We start from the raw sequence: 13275 nt of genomic DNA on the forward strand, positions 1-13275 counted from the left end.
GGACCACATTTATTTTGCACAATGCCATAGAAGTACCTCCATTAATGGTATGCTTTATACCAGGGGTCTTCAACAGGGTGTCCCAGAGTTACTACGGGGGGTCCGCCAAATCTTTGTGTGATAGGGATTTAGTTTATTTTAGACATTTAATGTCTGAAAATACACATTAACATGAAATCAAACATTAATAGAAAAGATAGAAAAATAGAGAAATCTATGAAATAGAGAAATCATCCCTCTCTCAGCTAAAGGGTCCTTGGCCTGAAAACGTTGAAGACCCCTGCTTTTTTTATGTTTTAACTTGAACACATTGGAATCACGCCGTTCCTTTATTATTATATTTAACCTAAGAAGAATACATTTCCCACGGCTAACAGATTCTTATCATTTCCATAGAGAACATAAATGTATCCGAGTTTTTGACTCAAGGCTTCAATTGAATTCTGCAGAAGTGATGAAATTATATTGGAAGGGCTGCCTGATTGTTATCTTGCATATTGTCCATATTTGGGTCACATTTAGCATCAAACTGTAAATTCATTTCAATGAGAATGGCACAATGAACCCCCCCAGACTCGAAATCAAAATTGCTACAGTATGTACATGAAATGCAGTCATTGTGTAAGCAAACCTCAGTGTTTCAACAGTGGACACTGTAGAGTTTTAGGTTCTGTCTTTAAAAACTGATTACTACACTATGACAAAGAGGCTATTAAATGGAACTTACCTTGGATGTTCAATGTCCTCGATGGTTTCTGGCAGCCGTACGTTAAGTGTTTCTGGCAGGAGCAAGGACACCAGGCCACACGTAATGGCAACTGAGCAGATAATGATCTCTGGGAGAGGTTTCCATACAGTGTGCAAAAGAAGAATGAATGGTGCTATTGAGACACCTAGACGACCAATGAAGCTGGTATAGCCCACGCCATTTTGCCTAGTTCAAGAGGGGAAAGCAATTAGTAGCCTATATCATTTTATATTTAATGATATAACAGTATGGATTTGTCATATAGGCCGATCCATGGAAACCTTGTGTGTCATCAAGCACCTATTCGACTTCTTTCAAAAGAAGAGCTGTGCGGTTTGTTTGCGGTTTGTTCAAAACCTCACAATCTGGATTCCATTTAACTCTGCAATTGTATAGTTGGACCAGAATAGTGTGGTTCTCTTGTGCTTATACAACTACTCTCAAAATCACAGCCAAAATCACTTAGACTATTGACAGTAGTTTTTAAAATAACAAGTGTTTGGCATGCAACTGTGACCGTAGTTAAGTTGTTGTTGATGGATAAGATATTGCCAAAAATGTTTCAGGTTGGCATTACCCAGATGAACATGTGCTGTATTTCGTATAGGCTCCACCCTCGAAGGGTTGTCAACATTGGTTTTGCCACTGCAGAGCGATGGTGGACTTCACCCCACGCCCTCGCCAATCATTGAATCAGGCCAAATATAAGAATCCTTGCCAAAATGTCATAGATATGTCATAGACACATGAACTATGAACTCCACATTGGAGCCACGCTTTTCCCATGGCGATCCCGAGATCCACATGATTCGGGTCGAGCACTGAGCAGTAAATGGAAACCAGAAACTAGGTCTTCCACAGAAACTTGATGGTAGATTTGGTAGGGAATTATTGAAATGCACGGTAATGACTGACCTTATAACGGTAGGGTAAAGCTCTGCTGTGTAGAGGTAAAGGGCAGTGAATGCAGCTTCCGACAGGCCTTTTCCAATTATGGCCACAGTGACACGCACATAATATACATCTGTATAGAATAGAATGAAAATGTCATTACATCATCAAAACATTCTGATTAATGTATTAATTCTGCAGGATAGTTTTGGTTTGGTACGTTATTTGCAGCCTCGACTCTGTCACAATAGAACACTTACACACAAAACAATCTAAATGTCTGTCTCAGTGTTTTGTTAAACATAACTAGAATATATACGATAATATTTATATAACCTTTAGGAATTAAGAGGTTTATAAGAATGCAGGTTCCTGTAAGTAAAAGAGTGCCAGCCTGGCACTTTGTCCGTCCAATGATATTGAGAAAGAAATAGGTCATGAGTTTGGCAGGCACTTCAATGGCACCGTAGATGAAGTGGGTGAGGTAGATGTTCAAACCAAGTCCAGTGATGTTCAGGCTGATTCCATAGTATGTTGATGCTACTCCATACCTGCAAAGTAAGGCGTCTGTTATGAACACCAAACTGTTGTTGTTGTTGTTGTTCTTTTAATCCAGAGTGTTCATTTAAATCTGAGAGACTGACCTGCTGAGGTCACAGAATTGTATTGCATTATTCCCTTTTGGAGAAATATTTTGTCTGGTTCTGGATTGATATCCTTGGAAACCTTGATGCTAATAGAGCACCATTTTCCTGTCCTCTTTACATTGATACATATAGAAAGACTAACCGCATAGTTGCATATCATAAATGATTTATGAATATAAAGTTTGAAACAAGAGTCACAGGGTGCTGTACAATTACATAAATAGAGATATAACTAGAAAAAGTGCTCCTCGGAGCGCAGGTCTCCACCAGGTCAGAAATCGGCCTCATGGTGGCGCTATAACAGGCCCATGTGTTTGGAATTGGCATCTAGGGAGTGTGTGTGCAAAGTTTCGTTGCAATCAGGCCAACAGTGCCGGAGATTAGCTGTTCACCAATCTGGGAACCCATCGTCAAAAAAAAGGAAAAGCAGCGCCCTCTGCTGTTTTTTTTACCTTTGATTTGACTCTGGGAGGAGTGATTAAGTAGAACTATGCCGACTGGAAACCGGGGTTTTGGTCTGCCCTCAGCCCTCCACTTCCGGTGGTGCGCCTATGTTTTCATAGTTTATGAAAAGCCTATGTTTTCCCACTAACAATATTTCTCCACGGAACACTAACACCATTTCTCCCAAAGAACATGGATCGTTTTGGTTATAAGCCCACTTGTTTCAATGATGAAAGAGCAAGCTAAAATGTTACTAACTTTCCGTGGTTTTGTCGGCTTCGAGGACGCTATTGTTAAATGGGTTTCGGTTTGTTTCCAGTGGGAAGCGGAGCGCACAGATGTAAATCCCGCCCACTACATTTGATTTGGTAAAGCGCTGCCTGCTTCCTGATCTGAAGGCCCGCCCACTTGTAGCCAATGTGCATAGGTTCTCAACGCGGCTCTCGACTTGAGAGATTCTTGAGAGATTAGCTGTTCACAGACAGAAGGACGGACGGATTAGCTGTTCACAGACAGAAGGACGGACGGACAGGGGGTAAAACATACTCTCTCGCCCTGGCGGAGACAATAAATAATAAAAAAATAATACGTTTAGTCGAATAGAAAGGTAATAACTGAACTGAATATTATGACATAATATAAAGACATTAAAGCTGCAGTAAGTGATATGTATTGTTAAAATAAGTATTAAATATGTCTATATTCTGATAGCAATCATTGCTATAAGCTGAGTGTTCATTTAGTAACAGTGGTCTCCCTGTATCTCCGGCTCTTTAGTACACAGAAAATGCATTTTCAGGTCAGGATAAAACATTTATCCAATCAGGAGGGAGTACTCATACAGGATACAGTGTGTTCCAAAATTGGAACTCGAACACTATCAAATTGAAGCTGATAAATGGGTACTCACTCCTGATTGGCTGAAATTGGCAAACCACCTGAAAATGGAGCTGGAGAGCTCTTTAATCTTAACAAACCTTCTTATAGTGGTAGAACGGGACCCCTAATGACCAATGTAAGAATATTAGGCTGATTGACCACATGCTGAGCAATCAGCATGACACTATGGCATGTTGCGCTTACTGCTTGCCCCCCAGTATTGCTGCTTGTACCTATATTGGAACTTGTAGGCCTGGGGCGGCACCTGTCAGCAGGGAGTGTGGGGCGGGAGGAGTAGGACGGAGGCTCTATGTCCCCGGTGGGGCTCCTCACTGGCAGGTGAGTCAGTAGGATACAACAGCAGTGACGACACACAAATGTGTGTGGGGAGGAATTCATCTGCATAACGACTACATTTGGTAGAAAAAGGGATAAAAAGAAAGAAAGCGATACCCACCAAACAATGCCAGTCAGTAGACACAACCTTCTCATCTTTGGGGTCTTAATTAGGTCAAGGTAAGTGTACGTCCTGTCACGTTTTTTCAAGGTCTCTGTATTGCAGAGTTCCTGAAAAAAACAGGTTCAAACTATTCAAACTGTTGTAATTCAAACTACTGTGAAGTCCTGTGGAATGTGGAATATTAGACAAATAAATAAATAACTGGATGTACAGAATTGGGACTGACTAATACAATGCACTGGTGAAACTTCATTGATTAAAAAACTTAAACTTTACTACACTCTAATTGTAGGGCTTCCAAACCACTGGATCAACAAATGGACAAGGTGCATAAAGGACGTTTGCCACCCGAGCACCACTTGGCTTAATCAACCTCCACCTTGGTCGGGCCGAATGATTCCCCTTAGTTGTGATATTATATACTGGTCGTGAGTTATCGCTTTTATAAAATTGTTACCAAATATGGCTACATGAAAATCATAGCCATATCCCAATTATAATAGTTTTTACCAACAATTACAATACAGGAATAATTTTTAAACCAAAGTAGTCCCCGACAAACAAAGTTTGTTGCTATCCCCTACCTACTGCCTACTGCATGGAAGCTCTTGACTATTAAACTTTTAAATGAACTGTTGTAAATGTGAATTTAATCAATAATGAGCAACTTCATAACATCCTGCCTAAAATTTTATCAGACACCGTTTTTGTTCGACTGTATACGTGAAATAGAGATTGTTTCCAAATAAGCTGCCATTGTTCTTTTAGCTGCGCTCTTCCTCCAAACTAATTTACGGTAGCAAAGCCCACAAGCTGGCTGCAAGCGACGCAATACAGCGACTTGGCGACAAGTACACTTTTTTTCTTAGGCGTGGAGTGATTTAGAAATGTTTATTGTTTATTAAAAACTGATGCCTAAACGACCGCTAGTCTTCCTGGGGTCCAATAAAATGCATTACAAAACAATCAATAAAATAGAATTCACAGTGTATCACATAAGAGAAAAAGAGGGTTAAAAACAGGAATAAAGCAGATTTAAAATTAAATTAAACAATGTAGTAAGGCCACAAGCCATCAAACTTGCCTGCATACTAAGGTTTTATTGTGTTATGTGAGTGTATGGGTAGAGTAAGTTTCCAATTGAAAAAATATTGGATTGTACAAAAATGAACATTTTAGCTATTGTATGGTTATTATACCACATCTATCAACCAATCAGATTGAATGTGTGATTTGACCAACCCATTTTATATTGGGAGATAGTTCATGGCTATTCATTTTGTTTGAAACTACTGTAGGTACAGTGTAAGTAGTTTCAATATTTAAACTATGACAGTGTCAGGCCAGTTAGTTAGTTAGTTCTTTTATACACAATTGCATAAAACAGGCAAGTGGGTTAGTAATTATAGCCTGGAAGATGAATTCCCTAAGAGTACTTAACTTCTTCTTCTTGATACTGTATACTGATGTTTAAGAGAAATGTTTTGTCTGTTTGGAACTTACCTCTAATTTAGCTCTGGACAGCTTTCCTCTCTTGTTGATTTGTGCACATTTATCCAGGTAAAATTGTGCCTTGTCCACTTGACCGTTGGCTAAAAGCCATCTTGCAGATTCTGGAACCCACCTGCAATTATGAAAGATACAATGTGTGCATAGACCAACTAATGACAGCCAAATGACTGTATTTTGTAGCTTGGCTTCCAAATCTGATCCAAAATGATATCAAACCAAGTACACAGCACTAGTCATGGAGCGCTATAGTTACCCTATGGAAGACCATTTCCGCCACTGATGTCACATGTCAGTTTTGTTTTTCTTACAATTTTGGTCCTCATGAAGGTGAGACAGGAAATGTTAAGGAAAACTCCCCTCAGAGTTATGATACTGTATGTACTTCACAGTTGCAAGGAAATAATTATAATTCAGGCCTTTTTCATTTTATTCAGGGGTGGAAATGGGCTTCGAGTGGGCTTTGAGAAATTATTGTTTCTAAAGAGACAAACCTTTGTTGGGTATCAACAAAGGTTTGTCTCTTGAGAAACAATAATTTCTCAATCCATCCAATCCATCCATATATTATATGGATTATGGACAAATAATATGGAAATACAAAAGTTGCTTACCACCAAGTTAAAACAGCAATACACAGAGGAGCGGTAACAGTGATAATGAGCATCCGCCAGTCATTCACCAGATATGCAAAGCCTGCCAACAGCATATTGCCTACAGACCAGCCCAAGCTGCCAATCACACCAATGAATGCTCTATGTTCAACATCAACCCACTCGATGCCTAGATGGAGGTTAAAGCATAAGATCAGAATCTCAAATGTACATTTTACTATGAGTTACTGTAAGTATGTTTTATGTTTAGGGTCATTGCAACGTCTACTCACGGCATGTACTGCCAACACACAACACTGTCACCACCTCATGGATTTGAGGAGTATACTAAGATAATATATTAAGTCATGTCACTTAAAGAGTCCTCAAAGAAAAACAACTGAACAGTTTTTTTGTGTAACACCAAGGCATCATCTCAGCAAATGCATTTCAGGCTTCTATGCTTTGCTTTTGCTGTGTCACTTTGGGATGCCTATTTGCACCACTGAAAACAGAAATACATCAAATCTAAATTAAGTTAGTAACAGTGAATGATTGCTGAGGAAAAATCTCTGACTATGGCTTCCTTGGTAACAATAGGTGTAAGTAATTGTGAGAACCTGTTTTGTAGACCAAGATGGTCTTATCACTTATCAAGAACTTCTGAATATATAACATAACATTTTTGATGGTGTTTATAGTTTACCAAGTTTTTTTGCTTTATTTTCATCAACTGCACCAACACTAATAATGGAGGACATTCTAGTTCTTGCTTCTACTTACAGAGAACAATGGAGATTATGGCCATTCCTGAATTTCCAAATCCAGTGAGGAATCTCGTAACTGCATATAGGATGTATGAGTTTGAAAAAGCACTGATGAAGCCAAATACAATGACCATAAGGTAAGCCACCAAAAGAGAGCTCCTTCTCCCAAACCTGTGAAAGAGTGTGATGAATTAAAGATGGCAAAGGATGATTAAATGCTTATAAATGTTATCTTACCACTTTAAGCTCCATATTCTTCACTGACCGGAGTTCCCTTGGGGTAAGGCCCAAATTACTTTCCCTCTACATCAAATCTCTATGCCGAAAATAGACGATCTACAAGCTCACAACGTGTCGGACCGCGACACATTGTGAGCTTGTAAATCGACTATTTTCTCTAAATGTTTGCCACAGAATAGGGATGCAAGGGTTCAAGTGGTTACATTTTGTTTCAAATGATGATGGTAGCCTATATTTCTTAGCCCTGACAGCAGTGTTCTAAAAAAGGTTTTCTATGCGTTGCATACTAACTGGTCCACAAATCAAGCACAATATTGGTGTAACCTTTCATCACACTCAAACAATTTTTTTTTAAATTGTAAGTTCTGAAATGTAAAAACAAGCTAAATGTTCAATCGCAATTGTAATAGTCAAATTATGATTGCAATTACATTTTCAGTAAATATTGTTTAGACGATGTTGTCCCTGTAACAATAGCCTTATCAAAGTACTCAACCCCAGTGTAGATACTCTTGGTCAAATATTATTCAACTACAAGTGAATGTTGCTTTGTCAAATTTGTAAATGAGTTAAAGTACTGGAGTAATTGCTTTTGAAAATACTGTATTCAATTAATATAAATTATTTACTGTATTAAAATTTACTCGAGTAAACTAAAGATGCTCAACAAATGCACTTAAATATAGCCTACTACTCAAGGAATGTACTTATTTACTGTCCACCACTGCAAATGTTTGCAATAGAATTGCAATGAACAGAATGAACACATACTGTACCTATCACAGATGAAGCCGAAAGCTATTGCTCCAACCATCACTCCAAAGAAGAAGATTGTGCCTGTGGCTTCAGTCATGCCTTTTCGATCACACACAAGGTCCCACTTTAAAAGAAAAGCAACACACTTTTAGGCCTACTACTGTCCACGCTGTCAAGAACCTCATTCACGCTGGTTTATCCTCACACAACCAAAACAGGAATTTAAACAAATATCTCATAACAGTCCAAGAGCACAGTATCTGTATAGGGAACATGTTTAAGCTAAATTATTCCTCAAAATGTAAAATACACTTTTAAAGGCAGGCCAACAGATAATTTTAAATGCTGGATATTCAAATAATGTGAAGCAACAGTACTTAAGCTATTTGGCAATCTCATAAACAATACATATGTTTTATAAATGTTGGAAAAAGGAGTTTGAACAGCTAAATCGGTTATGTGAGTAGAACACGTCCACCCTGGTACAATCACCTGAACTCCCTATAAAGAAATAAAAGGACACTTATATCATCAATATACACTTCATTTAACCTTTTACAAAGAAAGGTTTCCAGAGCATTGCAAATATATATACCGTAGTTTTGAATGTTAGACATTTACAATGGTCAGTTATAGGCTAATATTACACACAAGTATGACGTACGGTCAATACAGTATGTGCATCTAGCTGCTTCCTCCACTGGAGCTATCATCACTGTGGAATTTCATTGCTCGATAACCGCCGGTCCGACCAAATTCCCACTTGGCACGGCACATCCCGTGACACACATGCCAAGATTGGAGTCAGTTGGTCAGACAGTGCTCGAGTTGTGCCCAGGACAGACACACTGACAGACAGACACAGTGTATGCAATGTATAGGTAGGTTACTACGGCTTGATGCAAATTGTTGCAGAGAGAACACGCTTTCTAACTAATGAGAATCTAACTATATTATTATTGGTAGTAGTAATAGTAGTTGTAGAATACATTTTAAGCTTTTACTCATTCTTAATGAAGCTGTCCATATTGTAAAATAAAGCGTAGATGGCATTTTGTTATGACTGGAAAGACTTAATATTTGCTTACATTTTCTTCCTGCCACAGATACACATCACCAACGTTAATTTGACGATTTCAAGATACTTGCTTCAATTTCAAACTTAATCCTCATGATGACAGTTTATTATTAACTGTTATTATTTATAATTAATTCATAGCTGGATTCTTATTGAAATGCAAAAACAAGTTGCATCATTCATTGGTGGAGTATCATTCTGAATATTATGTTAAGAATCAGATGATGGCAATGATTTGACACTGTAGCTATGTTTATTGTAAATTTTAAGTAACTCATATTTACCTCAGTGGCAAGAGTAGATTTGAATGTTGTGTTATCATAAACCCATCCACTCCGACACGGGACCATGGATGCATTGGTGCCATCCAAAGCATCAGACAGGAGATGTAACTGAGGCTCTGAGAACATCTCACAGGAGTTGGGACTCCCATCTTCCCGTAGGGGAATGCTGATAGTCATTCTCTGCTCCTGACTTAGATTCCTGAAGCGTCCCCCATCATCCAGGACGCTGGTGTCACAGTGGTGAGATGGCACTGCTGCGATGAAGTTGTTCAGCAGGAAGTGACAGGGTAGAACTACTCGAGGGATGCACTGCAGTGCAATGATCAGGAATTGAAAACGGCCAAAGCCACCTGTTTCCTCGAGAATGTTCTCAAACTTCATCTTCAGACTTAGTTTGGGGGCTGTATATTACATTATACCATTATACCATCATTGCATTTGACCATAAAAACAGCAAACTTGTGGAGGACTTACAAATATGAGAATATCAATTATATACAGTATTATTGAGAATATGAAGTGAAATTACTCACCTTTCAGATGTTTAAACTGGATGAAAAGTCCTAAGATGATGTATACAGTATAGAGACAATGTCATCTGTGCTACCGTAGCGAGACAGGAGATTGTCAGTGCAACAGAACCAGGGTAACAATGGCAAGACTATGTTCACTGGCTTCACCTTTGTACACAATTGAGTTATAAATTAATCAAAGGTACCAAATATTACACAAGCGTGTCAACACTGATGAGTCTAGACCCTCTCTACTGTAACCGACTGCCTGTCTGCCATTAACAAATGGGATAACTATTACCTTCTTCGAGTTAAATGAGTACAAGACAGACATACCTCTTGTTGGTCCCAGGGCCCCAAACTCCCCAAACTAGAACAGTGGTGTCATTTCAACAAAAAAAAGTAACGTAAAAATACGTGAAATCCGGAATCCTATCAGTGAACGAGACAAGTGTACGCTATACAATAAAATATCTGCTAGTTTTAAGGAGTAAGACAAATGTTGGCTTCCTCCTTGCTAATGCCTAATTTAGCCTGCCAAGGTTACCTGGCCAGGAAATATTGATAGTAAAGGCACAACAGACTTACATGACAAACTGCATCGTCATTTAAGCATCTTCAACTAGAATTCTTCAAGACACTTATACAGTACAAACGTTAAACGCTCTTGAAGGTAAAAATATAAAAATATACTCACTTTAATATCTCAATTATATATTTACAATCTTTATCTTTAAAAACACTAAGTGTGCATAATTATGTCTTGAGACAACTTAAAGAGGTGGTGCCATGGTTTTGCACTTTTTCTGTTTTTCATGTGTCTATGAGGTTGATAGAAGTTCATTAAGCACCCTGGTGGTGTTTTTATGGTGTTTTATGTCTTCTCTGACTATTTTGAGTTTCTACCTGGAGGCTGAAACCTTGAGGGTCAAACGTGCCAATAGAGAAACAGCGCTTTAGTGACATAGTAAAAACATACCCTCCCCCTCATTATCATAACACAACAGGTGTGGGCATGAGGAGGGATTAGGACAGGTGGTGGTGCTAAGGTGGTGGAGGAGGTGCTAAGGTGAGAACCAGGTATACTTAATGAACTGGAGGCGTGTCCACATAAAACATAATTTTAACAATTTCTGTACACTTTTTTGAAAAAATAAATCCTCCTAGTATGACCATAATACCTGATGATTATGTTTTAGGGGGGGGGGGGGGTCACTGAAAATCACGGCACCCCGTCTTTAAGCTAAGCTTTCAAATGCAGTCTCATCCTTCTATAAGAAGTTTTGTATGTTACACAATGTGTTAATAATTGATATTCTCTCTGATAGGTGCAATTCAGCACAATGGACAGCGTAAGGGTCAGAAAGCAGAATAAAGAGAAGTATGTTTGTGGGATTTTCCAGATTCTTTTTGTTCAATTCATAAGTGAGGGCTGTTCCAGTTGTGTTGTAGTTGACACAAATTAAACGACAAGGCCACCTTTCTTGACAAGCAACTTTTCCATTGTCCTTATTCCATCCATACTATGAAACATTATAACCCAAGTCCAAATACAGAGATAATTAAAGATTAACTAGAAAAAGTGCTCCTCGGAGCACAGGTCTCCGCCAGGTCAGGTAGGTTATTATGGCTTCCTGGTGGCGCTATAATAGGCCAATGTGTAAAGGGTGCCATTTCTTCTTAGGCCTTTCACGGCAATCGTACACTGCATTCTTGATTTGAGGCACTTTGGTGGCGCTATAACAGGCCGATGTGAAAAGGGATTAGGGTGGCATTTCTTCCTCGGCCTAGTGGGACTGTGTGCACAAAATTTCACGGAAATTGCACGCTGCGTTCAAAAACTGACCTATCCTGCAAACTGGAAGCCAATGTTAGCCAATTAGGACGGAATATGAAATATCGGATACATCCGTCGTGATCACATGACTATAGAGATACTGTGTACCGATTTGCGTGAACTTTGGACAGAATCTGAAGGAGTAATAGCAAGAAAAATCTTTTACAAAAGTCAGCCTCCTGGTGGCGCTCAAAAAGCAGATGTGAAAAATGCAGGGCAAAGGTTTTTCCTCTGCATCTAGGGAGTGTGCATGCAAAGTTTCACGCAGATCAGTGCAGTTATAGGTACAAACGCGAATCGGCCTGTTATAGTGCCACCATGAGGCTGATTTGATTTTTCTTCTGATTGTGGTATAGCTGGATGTATGGGGTCCTCATCCAGCTATGAGGAAGAGGACCTCATAGCTGTTCTGTGACCTTTACCTTATGGAGTGCATGACCCCATCATGTCAGTATCATTGTCCGTATCATCTCCGTATCATGGTCAGTATCATGGTCAGTATCATATCAATATCATGGTCAGTATCATGGTGACCATGATACTGACATGAAACTGACCATGATACTAAAATGATACTGACATGATACTTACCACAATACTGACCATGATACTTTCATGATACTAATTAGATACTGAAAAGATACTGACATGATACTAACCATGATACTGACCATGATACTGACATGATACTGACATGATACTGACATGATACTGACTGATACTGAAATGATACTGACCATGATACTGACATGATACTGACCATGATACTGACCATCATTCTTGCCAGGAAACAATAATTTGAGCCGTTGTTATATTATGAACTGTTAATACATTATGAGCAGCTACACAAGGTTCTTTATAGACCGCCGAAGTCTGACGTCATTTACACATCCTTTGTTTGTCTACCTGGTTTGCAGTTTTCCACCCCCGTTCTGAATCCCATAGACGTATTTAATATCGCGTCAAATAAGAACTGTGTTCCAAAAATAAACAAATGACCCCGGCGGGTTGACTCTTATGGATATGAAGCATCAACTGACGGTGAGAAAACGCTAATGTTACTTCCGCCGAATTAGTTACATTTTCGCCAGAAACAGACTGTATCAAATATAAGTGACTGACTATCATAAACGATACAGAACCTCCTCCCTGACAATAACGCCGACACGCGGTGTTTATTTTTGGACCACAATTCTTATACGAGACGATTCTAAGATGACCCAGTGTTATTCTCCATAGAGAAATTACTTCCGCAAACCTGGGGATGAACGAGTGACATCAGGACTTCGGTGCTCTATGTAACATAAATATAACAAAAATCCATTATTACGTTATGCACTCCATTTTATTACTTTATGAGCTGATTATTACATTATGAGCTTTTATTACATTTAGTTTATTACATTATGAGACGTTATCACATTATGAGTTGCTAAACTCCATTTTAGGGCAAGATTGACATCATATTGATGACATGATATTGTCATCTTCTCCTTTGGCCTGGTCGAGATAATAAAATATGTACATATGAGGTAAGAATGATTTCTGTTTTCAAAAGGTTGATGATAACGATTTTATTGAAACACTTCATAACTACTGAAGTCAAAGCAATTGGATCCTTACACTATGC

At 38.8% G+C, this 13275-nt stretch overlaps 1 protein-coding gene across 1 annotated transcript; it reads right to left on the reverse strand.

The window, feature by feature from the left end:
- Positions 1 to 723: 723 nt before the first annotated feature.
- Positions 724 to 9680, reverse strand: LOC308100577 (solute carrier family 22 member 7-like; the record flags this gene model as incomplete). Its single annotated transcript, XM_080449644.1, has 9 exons — positions 9297 to 9680; positions 7955 to 8058; positions 6955 to 7109; positions 6193 to 6361; positions 5573 to 5693; positions 4067 to 4176; positions 1976 to 2190; positions 1664 to 1772; positions 724 to 934 (listed from the first exon to the last, which is right to left on the reverse strand). The coding sequence occupies exons 1-9, from the start codon at positions 9675 to 9677 to the stop codon at positions 724 to 726; spliced, it is 1575 nt and encodes a 524-aa protein (XP_080305770.1). The 5' UTR covers positions 9678 to 9680.
- Positions 9681 to 13275: the final 3595 nt, after the last annotated feature.

Source organism: Gymnoscopelus braueri (genome assembly GCF_963280865.1).
Source record: "Gymnoscopelus braueri genome assembly, chromosome: 14".
NCBI lineage: Eukaryota > Metazoa > Chordata > Actinopteri > Myctophiformes > Myctophidae > Gymnoscopelus > Gymnoscopelus braueri.